At 40.6% G+C, this 15,677-nt stretch overlaps 1 protein-coding gene across 8 annotated transcripts in view; it reads left to right on the top strand.

Moving 5' to 3' along the window:
• Window positions 1–15,677, top strand: part of PRR5 (proline rich 5) — a 269,323-nt gene that overhangs the window by 218,559 nt on the left and 35,087 nt on the right. For all 8 annotated transcript variants that reach the window (XM_033951451.1, XM_033951445.1, XM_033951447.1 and 5 more), the window contains 2 exons: window positions 7,268–7,359; window positions 12,376–12,516. In XM_033951451.1, the coding sequence (XP_033807342.1) occupies window positions 7,268–7,359; window positions 12,376–12,516 (233 nt within the window). The remainder of the gene's footprint in view (window positions 1–7,267; window positions 7,360–12,375; window positions 12,517–15,677) is intronic.

Here is a 15,677-nt window from a genome sequence, read left to right as displayed (position 1 = left end):
TGGCCATATGCTATGAAAGTGCGCCTAACCTTTAGGAATGCCCACAACCTGCTCATGCTTCTCCCCTGCCCCCTTTTTGAGATCTAGAATTTATGTGTACCACTGTAGAGAATATGCTTAGAAAGTTGTACATGCATGGGCATGAGAACAGGGGAGGCCACAGGGCCATGGCCTTCTCAAAGATTGGCGGTCGCTGGTCGGTTCCTGCCCATCCACCCACCCTACCTCCCAGTGCTGTACTTTTAAACCTTTGGGCAGCCGCCACACAGTATCAACTAGCAGGCCTGCCCCGGAACCCTTCATTCTATTTCTGGGGGTAGGCCTACTTGTTGAAGCTGCGCAGCAGATACCTGAAGATTTAATAGTAAGGCATTGGGACGAGGTGGGTGAGGGAGTCCAGAGGCTGTGCGGCAAGCTTCTGCTGGCTAGGGCAAAACTTTTGGGTCGCCCCACCCCTGGAAAGAAAACAGCGTTCCGCTGCCTATGTGTGCACGTAACTTCTAATTAGTGCCAATTTTCAGTGTTAATTACCAATTATCAGTGATGATTAGCTTGTTAAACAGTTAAGTTGCCTGTGCAGATCGGCAATGAGTGCAGATTTGAGAGTGCAACTTTAATCGGACATAAGAACAGAAGAATAGCCCTACTGGGTCAGACCAATGGTCCATCAAGCCCAGTAGCCCATGCTCACGGTGGCCAATCCAGGTCACTAGCCCATAGTTCAAGGGAGGTGTATGTGTGTTGCAGAGCATAAGCGGGATTCCCATTACAAGCATAACGTGTTCCTGCCACATTTACATGATCGCAGTTATGCAAACTCCATGGTAGTGTTACTGAGGGTACATCAATATAAGGTACAGTGATACCAGGTTACACTTGTATTCTATAACTAGTCTTTAAGTCCGTTACATTAACGGATGCTAGAACAGATGTGTGTCTGACTTTATTTCTTTCTGTCTCTCTCTCTCTTTGGCTGCTGTCTGTCTTTCTTTTTTTTGCTGTCTGTCTCCTTGGCCGCTGTCTGTCTGTCTTTTTTTCTGTGTGTCTCTCTCTCCTTGTCTGCTGTCTGGTTTTTTTTTTTTTTTTCTTTCAATCTCTCTCCCTGGCCCCCTGTCCTTCTGTGTGTGTCTCTATTTCTGTCAGTCTGTCAATGTCCCTGCCCACTGCCTGTCTATCGTTCCCCTTCTCCCACCTATCTTTTTTTTTATCACGCGTTGTGTTGGAAAGGGCAACTGGCACACAGTAACCGCTGCTGGATATTAAACTGCCACGCGCGCATGCTCTGAACGTGTGCACACCTCAAACGTGCATGCGCCACATGCTTTAAAATTTCTCTGCCAACCACGGAGCTTTGGACCACGGATCACGCAGGTAGGAGTGCGCATGCATGCTTAGAGTTTTATTATTAGTGATGGAATCTGGGCATCCAGCTGCTGCTATTGATAAAACTTAGGCAGTTCTATAAAGGGCACCAAAATGGATGGCATTATCCCCAACTGAATTGGAAAAAATGTCAATTTAGCTCTAGCAATTATTTGTGTGAATTGGTTTTAATTGAAATTTATGCATGTAAATTTAGGCATGTGATCTGTGCCTAAAATTTACCAGCAAAGGGAGCAATACTCCTACGCTTCACATACGAGACAAGGACCAACCGGTCCCTTCCCCCACACCATCATGGGGTACTGCCGTGGTGTGTGAAAAATCAAATCGTGAAAGTGCAAAATAAAGTACAAAACAATACCATAAGTGAGGTCAATCAAACAGTCTATCAGAGAACCTCCCCCAGAGAACTCCCAATAGAATCAAAAAGCCGACTTAGCTGAATGAAAGCAGATAATAGAGCAGTCTCCCAAGAACAGGGAGATCCGCAAGATGCCAAGTCCTCCATTATCAAATTATATTAATTACTGCTTGATTTCCTATCACCTATGTGTTTTCTAAAAGTATGGTCAGCAGACAGTCTCTCCGAGAACCGTATGATCTTTACTGCCTCCTTGTTGGTATCTTGTTAAGCTTCTCTGGCAGGTTTTTCTGGAGTTTAATTTTTTTTGTTTTGTTTTAAAATTTACCAGCAGCAGGGAAATGGGAGGCTCATGGGCAGATTGGGGAGATTCTTCAAAGTTACGCATGTAATTATAGAATAAAGGGCATCCAAGCCTATCAGTACCCTGAGGTTGTGGGTTCAAACTCACACTGCTCCTTGTGACCCTGGGCAAGTCACTTAATCCCCCCATTGCCCCAGGTGTATTAGATAGATTGTAACCCCACCAGGACAGACAGGAAAAATGCTTGAGTACCTGAATAAATTCATGTAAACTGTTCTGAGCTCCCCTGGGAAAACTGTATAGAAAATTGAATAAATAAAAATTTCATTGGTGCAGGTGGTCGTGCCTAACTTTAGGCGCTGTTTATAGAATAGCACTTAGGCAGGGGGTTTTGGCGCTGATTTTTTTGACACTCTATATAGAATTCAGTCCTAAGTGTAAACTCTATAACAGCATCTGGGCATCCAGATTCGGTTATATAGTACTAGTGTAGGGTGGCATTAACATACCAACATTTAGGCAATCCCACTTACACGTGTCTGCGAGACGTAAATGTGTTACCTAAGTGCAGCACTTTAGTGCATAAATTACACTATAGAATGAATGTGTAATTATGGACAATGCCTATGACCCACCCATGTGAATGCCCCCTTCCATTTGTGTGCTATGCAACTTGCGTACTAAGATCAGTGCATAAGTGCTAGCATTCTATAATCTGGCACTTACATTTGGGCGCTCACATCATAAAATGAGGGGGTGTATGTTCACAAGATAACCACCCAGAGAAAATCAGGTCTCTTTGCTGATCCTGGAAGAAAAGTGTCTGCAGAGACTTAAATCTTCAGTGCTGCTCTTGGAAGAAAAGTGTCTGCAGAGACTTAAATCTTCAGTGCTGCTCTTAGAAGAAAAGTGTCTGCAGAGACTTAAATCTTCAGTGCTGCTTGAGTATCAGCAAGGATACCATACTTCAGTAGCAATCATCTTCCATTCTCCCAGGAGCTGAACCTGTCAGTCACTGGAAATCAAACTTGAACCTGATAATTTTGCATTATAATGCTAAACTGATGTCAGCCAACCAAATAGTTTTAATAAAAAGTTTGTAGATAATTTTAGTGTTCATTATAACTAATTTAAGATACAGGTTAAAGCAGAAGACTAGCATAGAATTCTGAAGGATGTTAAAAGAAGTATTTTTCATGCTGGAATAACCACGTCTGGCTTTTTTTAAAATTAGATGTAAATTCCATAAACCCTTGCATCGGAAACCCAAGGCCTTTTGTTTGACAGTCAGATAAACATTTGCTCTTTGTGGATTCTGGCTATTGAATACTTTCATGAAAAGAATTCTGACAGCTAAATGGATCTCGAAATGCCTCCACATCCCACAGAAAAAAAGCCAAATTTGGCAAGCATGTACAGTTTACCAAAGAAACATCTGTCCAAAGCTGTGGGGGAGGGGTAAGTTCTGATCCATGCTTTTTTGCAAAATGCACAATGCTGCTTAACTGCCCACAAACACACACATTTCAGATATGCACCTTTTTTTTATTGCATAAAGAAATAACACTAAAAGTATTTTCTTCCCTTGAAACACAATGCAAGCTTGGGTGTCATTTAATTATGAAGGCGATTTGAAAACTTTGGTATAATACAAGTTAAACAAATTTTTTTTTAATATGACAAAACCTATTTTTCTGACTGGACACTGGACACTTGCTGGACAAAATGTACAGGCCATGATGGAGACTATGTCGAGAAAAATAACTGGGTTTTATAAAAATATTTGTTTAACTTGTTTTTTTACCAAACTATTCAAACCACCCTCGTATATTTGGAATGCAAAAAATTTAATAAGGAAGTAGTTGTTATGGAAGGCAAAGTAATTAAAACAAGTTTGAAAGTCAATTATTAAGGCTTTGACAGCCTCCAGACTAAGGTTATTTATACTCTGGATTATCTATGCAAAGGATTTTATTTGTGACTCACAAACAAATGGCCATTTTGTATCTATTGGACTTCTATCTCCTGATATTCAAAGCTATTTACCAGCCAGAAATGGCCGCTGACTGGTTAAATAGCGTTTAACCAGCTACCCGCAAATATTCAGCAGGAGATAACCGGTTACCTCAGCTGAATATTCGCAGTTACCAGCTTAAGCCTTTAATTGGCAGGTGATGAAACGGCTGCTTTACGTAACTTGATGTTGAACGAGAGCAGCAGTGCCAAGTAACAGGCATTTGGAGATGCAGATATCCCTTTAGAAGCAAGAAAGAGCAAAGTGGAAATGTCCAATAAGAATGGTGCACAAAAAAGTGTCTTTCAACTCATCTGATAAATCCAATGATCTTTATTCATCCAAACCAATTCAAACATCCAAAGCAACTCAATGACTCGACATGATCATGTTTCGGCCATCCGGCCTGCATCAGGAGTCTTAGGAGTCTTTGGGTATCAAATGGTCTTTAAAATAACAAGTGGACTAAAGTAAAATGTTCATGCCGTTGCTCCGAATCTATAGCACTGCAAAAGAACTCAGCCATGCAGTGAGAGAACAACGTCTACATCATTTTATTGGATGTCCCTTTAGAGCCATAGAAAACATATGTTGCTTCTGTGCAATATGCCAAATAAAGGCTTTTTTTTGTTGTTGTTGTTGTTTTAAATTCTTTATTCATTTTTAAAACTTTCAATAAGTGCAACATAAGATACAATCACTTTACATTTTAACATCACTTAATATTCCATCAAAGTCTAATTCACATCAAATATCCCTTCCCCCCTTATACCCAACAATTGTTCTTAAGCATAAGAAAACATAAAGTATCCCCACCCACCCCTCCCCACCCTGGACATGTATGAACAAAGGGGAAAAATAATATTCATTCTGTACAATATTTTATTAATGGCTCCCAAACATCCTTAAATTTCTTAAAATGCCCCTGCTGTATGACTATTACCCGCTCCATTTTAAAGATTTGGCATAACGAATTCCACCAAAAATTATAATTCAACTGATCCCAATTTTTCCAGTTTTTTCATAATTTGCTGTATAGCAACCACTGTCATAATGAGCAAAAGTTTATTATTATTAGAAGATATTTGGCTCTTAGCTCTCATTGATGTACCAAATAACACAGTAACATACAATAATGCCACCGGATTTTCCAGTAAATTGTTCATTTGACCCCAAATGGATTTCCAAAAGCGAAGTATCAATGGACAATAGTAAATGATCTAATGTCCCAACTTCGAGATGACAGGGCCAGCATCTATTAGACTTAGAGCTATCTAATTTCTGTAAATGAACTGGGGTCCAAAAAAAAAGGGTTAAAATTAACTGACTATATTTCACGATAACCAGCAATATTCAGCACTGATCGTGCTAAATGTAGCAGGTAAATCGGGTCACCTAAATAGCAGTTCTGTCTTTGTCATAACTTAAGCACTGAATAATCGACTTAACTGGTTAAGTTAAGGCCAGTTAATAAACAAAACGGATATTCAAATGCTGGTTGCTAGAAACAGCCTGGCATTGAATATTTGGGCTCACCACCGACTGTGGTCTGAATTCCAGGCCCCTTATGTTTATACAGTGCCAATATTTATCTAGGTTACTGGGTAACTTAAACTTAATTAACTTCATTCGTGTATTTTTTTTTTTTTAACTTAAGAAAATAAGAGGGACTAGTCTTAAGATTCAAGCCATAACTGAAAGCTCAGATCCCTTGTTTTTAAGAGGCAGCTGGACCTGGGTTTAACGCAGAGGTGGTGGGCTCAGTTCTGCTGGAGGAATATGGCAGTCGCTACTTTGGTGGCTACTGCAGGCCTAGGAGTGGCAGTGAGGTGTACATTAGAAGGGGTGCCCCTTAAGCCCCTGAGGATCTGTCCCTTAGAGCTTTCTGAGCACTCTATGGGGATAGCTACTAATGTATGTTAAGAGCATGCCATGCAATATTTGCATCTTAATGCAAGTTAAATGGTAACATTGTGCATTATTTTATTGCAAAGTATGTTAGTTTAATGTGTTGTGAGCCTCATAATGATGAGATGCAGAACATCTCAGCTGGCGGCAATCAGTGATTTTATAAACACTCACTGCCATTGGCTGAACTAACCCAGATATTCGGTGCTGGCTTCTTTCTGAGGACTGATGCTGAATATTTGGGCCTGGGATGGCCACCAGCAGTTACCTGGTTACCGCTGATATTCAAAGGCAGTACCTGAATAGACGACCTTTTATATATCCTAAGCAATGATGTAGTGAGGAAGGTTGGCTCTCGGGAGGTGGCATCCAGCATCACTGCGTCGGCACCACCCCCTTACTCTTACCCGCTGTTGAGCCCCCTGCATGTCTCTTGAAATGTTCACCGGCACAAGCAGCATCTTCTACCCTTGGCTCCCTTTCGTCACTCTATATTGCAGTGGAAAATTGGGAAAAAATGCAATTTAAGCGTTTGTGCCACTATGGTTTAAACTAACTAGGCCAATGACCATTTCAAGGACTAACATCACTTCCTCAGGGCCACAACAACCTTCAAACATGGACTCGGACACAGTCTTTTCCTGTGTTTGAAGGTTGTTGCGGCCCCGAGGAATGGCGATAGTGCACAAAACGGTTGTTGGCCTAGTTAGTGCAAATCATAGTGGCACAAACGCTGTGTTTTTTCCCCATTTTCCCCTGCGAAATAGAGCAACAAAAGTTTTTTATGCCAAGGACGTTGCATTATGTAAAGTCAGATTATAATTGACTTACTGCTGAGGCTTTTCCTTTCATCATCTCTAAGTGCGGTTACGTCCTTGCTACATTTAGGGCTCCTTTTACAAAGCCACGCTAGGGTCTTAACGCATGGAATACCGCCTCCTTTTGAGCAGGTGGTAGATTTTCCGGTGCGTGCGCTAAAACCACTAGTACAGCTTTGTAAAAGGAGCCCTTAGTGAATTGTATGGGATATTTTTCTTCCACTCCTCCAAATGTTAGTGAGTGGTAGTCTTTATATTTTGTGACAGCAAAAATAATAAAAAAGATTTTCCACATAAATGAGTGCGCCTACTTTCAAGTTGTGCTCTCTACCACATATGCTAGTAAATTAATTAGAAAGACAAGTAAACACCTTATAAAATAACACTTTCGAGTTGTTGTATAATTCCCTATTAGTGATTCAGCCTTCAATCTGTTCTTAGGAAATTGATTGTCTAATATCTTCTCTTCTGTGTTACAGGGCAGAAACTACTGGATACCTTAGCTGAAACATGGGATTTCTTCTTCAGCGATGTTCTACCGATGCTGCAGGCTATATTTTATCCTGTACAGGTAAAAAAAATGCTACAGTACCTTCTTTGCATCTATTCTTGGCCTAGAAAAAAACAACACATTATCACAGCTGTGTAGGATCGGCCTGACTTTCCTTGTTTTCTCTTTTCCTCTTTCAGATCACTGTTTTACAGATGGCATCTAACTTTCATATCATCTTTCTTTTTTTATTCATGTATTTAGCCTGCTCTCCAATTATGCCCAGAGTGGGTTACACAAGTTATAAAAATTGTGCAATAAGATAAACAATTAATATACACTAAGGGGCAATTTCTATAAACAGCATCCCGTTTGTAGGCAGCAGTAGGCATCTTACCACGGTCCAACTGGCCAATTGGGACGCACGTTTTCTTTAAAAAAAGAAAACCAGAGGCAGATCGCCTACACTAACATCTGTCGCGGGTGCAGGGAGGTGCGGGTGCAGGGAGCTCACCCAAGGATCGGCGTGGGCGTGGTTTCGCCCAGAAATGGACTTCAGCGAGCCTAAGCAGCCCAAGGCATCTCCCTAGGTCCGCGATAGGTGCCTGAAATGTAGGCCATTATAATTCTGGCCTACATTTGAAATACAAGAAAAAACTCCAAAAACTGCCACAAGAGGCAGAGATAGTCAAAAGGTTCAGAGAGTGATCGCTCAAGGCAAAATACCTGAACAAACACAATGCAAAATAGTGCGTGAAAGCTTAAATAATGTGACGGTCGTAAGGGTACTCCAACGCTACACAGATTCAGGTAGAGGTAATATACCTCCACCCACACATCATCACTGGACACCTAGTGTGTGCAATAATCAACAGTGAAATAATCACAAATCAAAAAGTGAATAACAGGTATAGCCACTGAGCAACCACTCACTGAAACCCCCAGCCACTCCCCAACAAAAGTCAAAAAAGCATCGGACTTAGCTGTGTGATGTAAAAAAGTCATCCGAACGGCAAAAAACGCCAAAGGATACCAGGTCCAACCAGCCTGGTTTCGGGAACACAATCCCTTCTTCAGGAACCCATGATCACAAAATCACCGTGGGAGTCCGAGCCAGCTGGAGGGAGCTCCGAATCCGGAGTTTCAGCATTCGCGGATTCGGTTATTCATGATTTTTTTAATTTTTAAATTAAAGCTGTATTCAGGACCTTCCCCCGTCTCCCTCATGCTTTCCCCCGGAATCCGTTAAGCCTTACCTGGTGGTCTATTGGTTTTTCGGGGCAGGAGCAATCTTCCCACGCTCCTGCCCCGTGCAGATCACTCGTAGGAAATGGCTGCCGTGAGCTCCCGTCATAGTCTTGAAAGACCAATGTGAGCCGTTTGAAAATCGGGTGGTACTGTTTAGTGTTGAAGTAATGCTGACAAACTAAACCATCTGGAACTGGTTTAGCGACTGTCGATAAAGGCATGGTAAGTTTTGAAAATGTGACCCAGCCAGAGAATCCAATCCTTACATTTATATATCAAGTTTATCAAGTTTATTAGCAAAATTTGATTAATCGCCTATTATAATCACTAAGCGATGTACATAACAAAAATATAGTAAAGTAAAAAGAGGTTCACAATTTAACAACAAACTTTTAACTTGAACAAACATATAGTTGGGAAGGGAAGGATAAAAGTTACAATTTTCGATTGGGGTAGAATAGTGGAAATAACAATAGGTAATGGGAGGTAAAACCTCAGCAATTATGAACATGCCATTCTTTAAACATTGAAGGCATCTCTAAATAAATAAGATTTAAAAAATTTTTTAAATATTAAAATATCTTTTTCATTACGAATGTATTGGGGAAGGGCGTTCCACCATAAGGGACCCGTCACAGAAAAAATGTCAGCCCTTCTTGTACCAATGATTTTCAAAGAAGGAACTGAGAGAAGATTCTGGTTAGTAGAACGAAGTGAGCGTTGTGTATTATAAGGAATCAAGAGTCTAGATATGAATTGGGGTTCATCAGAGGCTAAAGTTTTAAAGATGAGTAGCATTATTTTAAATGTGATTCTATGACTAATACCGGGTCATCTCCTGTATGCAGGAGCTCGATTCAGTTCACATAGTGAATTTTATATGAGGAGAAGCTCAGAACAAATTAAAGAACTACTGAGTTAATTGGTTTAACATAGTACTAAGTCTTCTGATCTCAATTTGGAATAATTAATCAATGACTGTTGGAAAAGTAATGTTTTCAAAGATTTTCTAAAAACCTAAAGAGAGAAAAGTGTTCTGATCTGGGCAGGAAGTTAATTCCAAATTGTTGTGAAAATGTATTAAAAGGAGATTCTAGGTTTTGTAGACCACAGTGAATTAAAGGAAATAGGGACTAATGGTATAAAAGTTGCTAGAGAACACAATATAGAGGGAGAAGGTTGATGTTTGCAGTGGGAAGAAACACCCTGTCTCTCTCTGGTTAATAGTTTTGTGGGAGGTGGCAGAGAATTTCTCTAAGCAGCTGGCTGCCTCTATACATATAGTTCTGGGGATCAGGGTCCCAGAACCCTGAATATACTGGGAAAGGAGGAATTTCTATTTGTCCTATTTACCCTCTTTTTACCTGATAGTGTTCTGGCCTGCTTCCTGTGTACATAACCAGCCACAGGGATTACATATGAGATCTTAAAATTTTGACATTCAGGAAAAGAAAATAATTGACTCAAATACTGTGGTTGAACTCTTTCAAAAGGAGTCAGGCAGGAAGGCACTGGCACATGTGCGGTACGGGCGGTCTTGAGACTTCTAAAGAAGTTAAAGTGACAGTTTTTGCACAGTCCGTACCGGATTCAATGGATGACGTCACCCACGTGTGAGAATATACTGCTTGCTTGTCCTGGGATAAAAAATACTTTATTTCCCCCTCCCCCCCAAGACACCTACGTATTAAAGAATGCCAAAGTAGCACAATAAAAAATGCATTATTTCCATTCTGCAAAGGCAAGCCAAGAGGGGAGGAGTAAACTTATTACCCCCTAGTTTGCAGAAGCCCTTTAGGGACATGTGCCAGCCATCCCAGCAAGTTAGAGTCTATGGACTGGAGCTCAGGACAATCTAGACTCAAAGTATTCCTGGCTCCACCGACGTAAGGATCATGGTTTGAACCCAGGAGCTAGCAAACCAAGGACCTAACTCCTAGAAGCACAGGCCATGGACTGCTGACCAGGGGTTGGGGGCTCAGATCAACCTCACCTAAACCTTACTGCAATGCCAAAACTCACCATCTGCTGAAGGTACAAAAATACTGAAGGATTCCAGCCTAGATACAGTTATGTCACTGAAACAATTCAGTATCTTTATCTCAATCATGACCTTAAAGATGAGAGAGGTTCCACTGGACTGGAGAAGAGCGGATGTGGTCCCTCTTTACAAAAGTAGTCACAGAAATGAAGCGGGAAACCACAGGCCAGTAAGCCTCACTTCAGTTATTGGAAAAATAATGGAAGTGTTGCTGAAGGAAAGGATAGTGAATTTCTTAGAATCTATTGGATTACAAGATCCGAGGCAACATGCCTTTACTAAATGTAAATTGTGCCAAATTGGATTCTTTGAATGGACGACCAGAGAATTGGATCAAAGATGTGCACTAGATGTAATTTACTTAGATTTCAGCAAAGCCTGTGACACGGTTTCTCATAGGAGGGTTTTGAATAAACTTGATAGGCTGAGGTTAGGGCTGAAGTGGTGAACTAGTTTCTAGAGAGTGGTGGTTAATAGAATTCACTCAGAAGAAGGAAAGGTGAATGCCTCAAGGATTGGTGCTGGGACCGATTCTGTTCAATATGTTTGTGAGCAACATTGCTGATGGGTTAGGAAGGTAAGGTTTGCCTTTTTGAGGATGATACCAAGATTTATAACAGAGTGGACACCCAGTAAAGAAGGATATGCAAAAGTTAGAATAGTTTATAATCTGACAACTAAAATTCAATGAAAAGAAGTTCAGAGTGAATCATTTGGGAATTAGAAATCGGAAGGAGCCGTATGTGCTGGAAGGCGAGAGGCCGGACCTTGGGGTAATAGTGTCCGAAGACCTAAAGACAAAGTAAACAGTGTGGCAAGGTGATGGCTGTAGCCAGAAGGATGCTAGGCTGTATGGAAAGATGAATGATTTGATGGGGGGGGGGGGGTGGAAGGTCCTCCTTCTGTCTGATGTCTTTCCTTATTTTTCTTTCTTGGTTTTCCTTTAAGATTTCAAGCTCTCTCCTTCTTTTTTTATTTCCAATGACATGGAGATTAATATAATACTTTATGATTTAGATAATTTGATACAAGATATGTATCTTTTCAAGTTCATGTCAGTATTTGTTATTAATGTTTCTCAAATTGTAAATTTGAAAATAATAATAATAAAAAAAGAAACAGGAGTAACCAGAAGAAGGGAGGTATTGATGCCCTTTACAGGTCATTGGGGATGCAATACACTAAAGAGTAAAGAGGAATTGGGGGATGGTTTTGAAGATAGGCTTTGTGATTATTTAGAAATTGAGGAGCTATTTGATTAATGATGCCTTTGTAATGAGATATAGAATAAGGGTTTTTGAAGAATATGTATGTATTGTTTTACTTTTATGTACTTATGTGAACCGTGTAGGTTTTATGTGGTATAAAATTATTTTTAATAAATAAATTGATGAGGCCACACATGGAGTATTGTATTCAGGTTTGAAGGCCAGGCCAGGAGCCATTTCTGGCCAGTTAAATTGCTTTGAATATTGGGCCCAAACTTTCCAAAACTCTGGTTAATGATATTTTCTGTGTATACATGCCATGGTCTCAAGGGCTGCATAAAATTTAATGATGGGCCACATTTGGTCTGCAGGTCACAGGTTGCCCACCTCTGCCATAGGGGTGACTGCTCCCTCCCCTAAATGCTCCAGATCTTGGTACTGAATTTCTCCCCTCCCTCCACTACTAATATGACCTACTTATTCCTCATTCCTTCCCCACCCCCCCTCCAACTCCAAACTAAGCCAGGAAAGAGCACAAATATTTGAAAAAGTTTTGGATGTGTTGGATTGACTAATCTTTTCTCATTGTTGTGTTTCCAGGGAAAGGAGCCTTCAGTTCGTCAGCTAGCTCTCCTCCACTTCAGGAACATCATAGCCCTCAATATTAAACTAGAAGAGACAATCTCACGTCCACGTGCCAAAGTCCCACCTTCAATTATTCAAATGCTGCTAATCCTTCAGGTAGGCATGCATTTGTGTAGGCTTAAGACACATGATGAGGGTACTTGCTACCATTACAAAAATGATTTGCTTTAAAGGAATGACATATATAAGTCCAATATTTAAAATGATTTAATTGGGCAGGAGAGGTTCTGCCTGGTAAAATCATGCTTACCGGGTGATCCCCAGATCTGTAGCAGCACATAACTGGAAAGTGCTGCTGGAAATCTGGGGAGTGCACCATGGCACTTTCTACAAGTGCCAGGATGGTCTGGATGTGCCTGGTCAGTAGCAATTTTCAGTCTGCTTCGGGGTCTCACCCAGTGATCACCCGACACCCTCCCAGACTTGCTACAGGCCTGCCGTTAGGCTGGAACAGGAGGGATCCCTCCCGTATCCCTTCCCAACCGATACAAACAATTTTTTACTCCTCCCCCTCCCTCGCATACCTTTTCCCTGGTGGTCCAGCAGTGTGTGAACAGGAGGAGTGCGCTTTCCGCGCTCAAGTTCCTCCCGATCTCGCAGTAGTTATGTAGGTACTGATCTGAATATTGGCCAGCGCCTGGATAACTTCCAACAGCCAGACAAGACTTGACATTGAATATTCAGGTCATACCCTGCTTGTGCTGATCAGTGCCTTAACCCTTTAATTGGCAGCTGCTTTACATAACTTGATGTTGAATGAGAGCAACAGTGCCAAGTAAACAGGCATTTGGAGATGCAGTTCTCCCATAAGAGCCATAGAAGACACATGTTGCTTCTGAGTAACAATGCCAAATAAAGAATTAAATATTGTTGACCACCACAGGCTCTAAAAATTTAGTCATTTTCTGTACCTGTGTGTAACAGACAATATAGTAGTATCTGTTAATATCGTTTAAAATATTAAGTAGCATACATTCATTTCAAGAAACATATCGGAACTGGCAGTATCTATGACAGCAGTCATCATTTTAATTTTTGGTTATGTTTTGAATCAGGTATAGCAAATTGAATTAAAAGCACACTTTTCCTTGTATTTGGTTTGAAATGTCAGCTTGGTAAACCACAGTGTCTGTTCTGTAGAATATTGACAAGTACCAGAGACATGATAACTATCAGTGTTTTGCACAGGAAATGTCTCCCACACTCAGACAGATGTGATGTCCCAGCTTTGCAGCAGCATTCTATTAATAGTTGGGGGTGAGCAAAGAGCAAAACAAATAATATCTGAAATGTTGAAAATTATTTTCAGGAGGTCAAAAGACTGAAAATCTACTATTGCTACTTTTCATATCTGTATCATTACTGGGCATTCACAGTGCTGCACTCAGACATGTAAGAGACAGTTTCAGCTTGATAGAACTTTTAATCTATTCAACACAAACAGGTTAAATTAGGGAATGAGTCAAACAACATCAGTTAAGGAAGCCTTCAAGGATGGGCTTGTAGGCTGGATTTGTTTGAAAAGGGCCAGAGACACAGCATGGTGTACCAAGTCAGGGAACCTGATATTAAGAGCGATTTAAGCGGGCCAGAGAGAGGCTCTGCTAAACGTCAATATTCAGTGGAACTAAGCCAAGCAGTGCCACGGAATATTTTCTCTGACAAGCCCCCCAAAAAATGGGATGGTCGGGGGTGGGCCAGAGGGCGGTGCTGGGGAGGAGCTTAGCTTTCAGAGGCCAAAATCACCTTTCTCAGGTCAGTACATTATACTGCAGTTAGAGTATCTTATTCTGACAGGAGGAAGGAAGGTTTGCTCTCCAACATTTAGTCCAATCAAAATATATCACCTTATTTCCATTTTTTGTATTTATAAATGTTAAATAAGACACATGTATGCAGGTAAATTAGGGAAATCCCTTTTCCTCAATTTCACTGAGCTTTGGAATAACCTCCCTGCCCCACTACGGAACCTAGGCTCATTCCAATTATTCCGAAAGCATCTAAAAACCTGTTTTTTCTCCAAAACGTAAAGCTATCTATTTAAAATGTAAAGCTAGCTATCCTCTTCATAACCTCTAATTTCTTATTATATCCTTCCCTCATTTATTGAATTACCTGTAAACCGTGCCGAGCTCTATCTTTATTGAGATGATGTGGTATACAAACTTAAGGTTTAGTTTAGTTTAAATAACACAGCTACCACACTATGCATAGTAGTGATAGCTCTGGTTTGGTTCTTTTCTCCTCTTTCTCCAACTCTAATCACCCTTATTATCCCCCAGCAGGACAGCAATATGTCTTGCTTGCATTTGCCTCCTCCTTTGCTAGTTTCAGTGTGAAATTTGAATGCACAAGGCCCCATAATCTCATGAGATCCAGTTTTACTGCACATTCAGACTTTAGATTGAGAGAAATGGTGAGGCAGCCATGTAAGTTCACTCTTAAAGATAATACTGCTCTCTCCTGACTCTCCGGCTGCCCTCTCCTGCCCGGTCATTCGCGGTCGGAAAATACCGCGAATGACTGGGACCGCGAATCGCCGACCGCGAATGACCAGGGGAGCACTGTATATTGAAACAAAACAAAACAAAAATAAATCAGGTGATAACCTTTTTATTGAACTAACTAGGGTATGGTTAGATTTGCTTTGGAAAGTATCCTTCTTCATACTCTAGCTAATCCAATATTATATTTTATTTCTACATCGGTGTGCAGCGCTACGTGTGTCTGGTAGCACTATAGAAATAATTAGTAATAGTAGTAGTGTCTCTCAAACTATGTGCCATGGCATAGTGGTGTAGTTTCAAGTTTTATTAATTTTAATATACTGACCATCGACATGCATCTAGCCAGTTTACAATACTAAAAAATATAAAAGGTTAAAATAATTATTATGGGTGGGGGAAAGAGTGCACATTAAAAAGACACATTACAAATACAGACATGAGCTTGAGGGTAAAAGGGAAGGGGGAATCGATAATTATATCATTAAAAACAAAAGAAAAAAGGGTAGGGGGGGAGGATATGACATCAGGAGGTCTGCCACAAGAGATTCTAGAATTTTACTTTATTTTTAGAAATTCCCTTCATAAATTTACACTAGAATAGATGACATGTGTGTCACATATGCAAGAGTCTGTCAGTGTTATGAGGGTCTGTATAACCACGCAGCCAAGCATCATTTTTTGATGTGACTGGCTCTTGAAAACTAACTGCAAATAATTTTATTTTTATTTTTTTATCCTATCTTGAGCAAC

The sequence above is a fragment of the Geotrypetes seraphini genome, chromosome 7 (assembly GCF_902459505.1).
Source record: "Geotrypetes seraphini chromosome 7, aGeoSer1.1, whole genome shotgun sequence".
NCBI classification, from domain to species: domain Eukaryota; kingdom Metazoa; phylum Chordata; class Amphibia; order Gymnophiona; family Dermophiidae; genus Geotrypetes; species Geotrypetes seraphini.
Note: the sequence above shows the minus strand (reverse complement) of the source record. Positions and strands in the feature narration are given on the sequence as shown.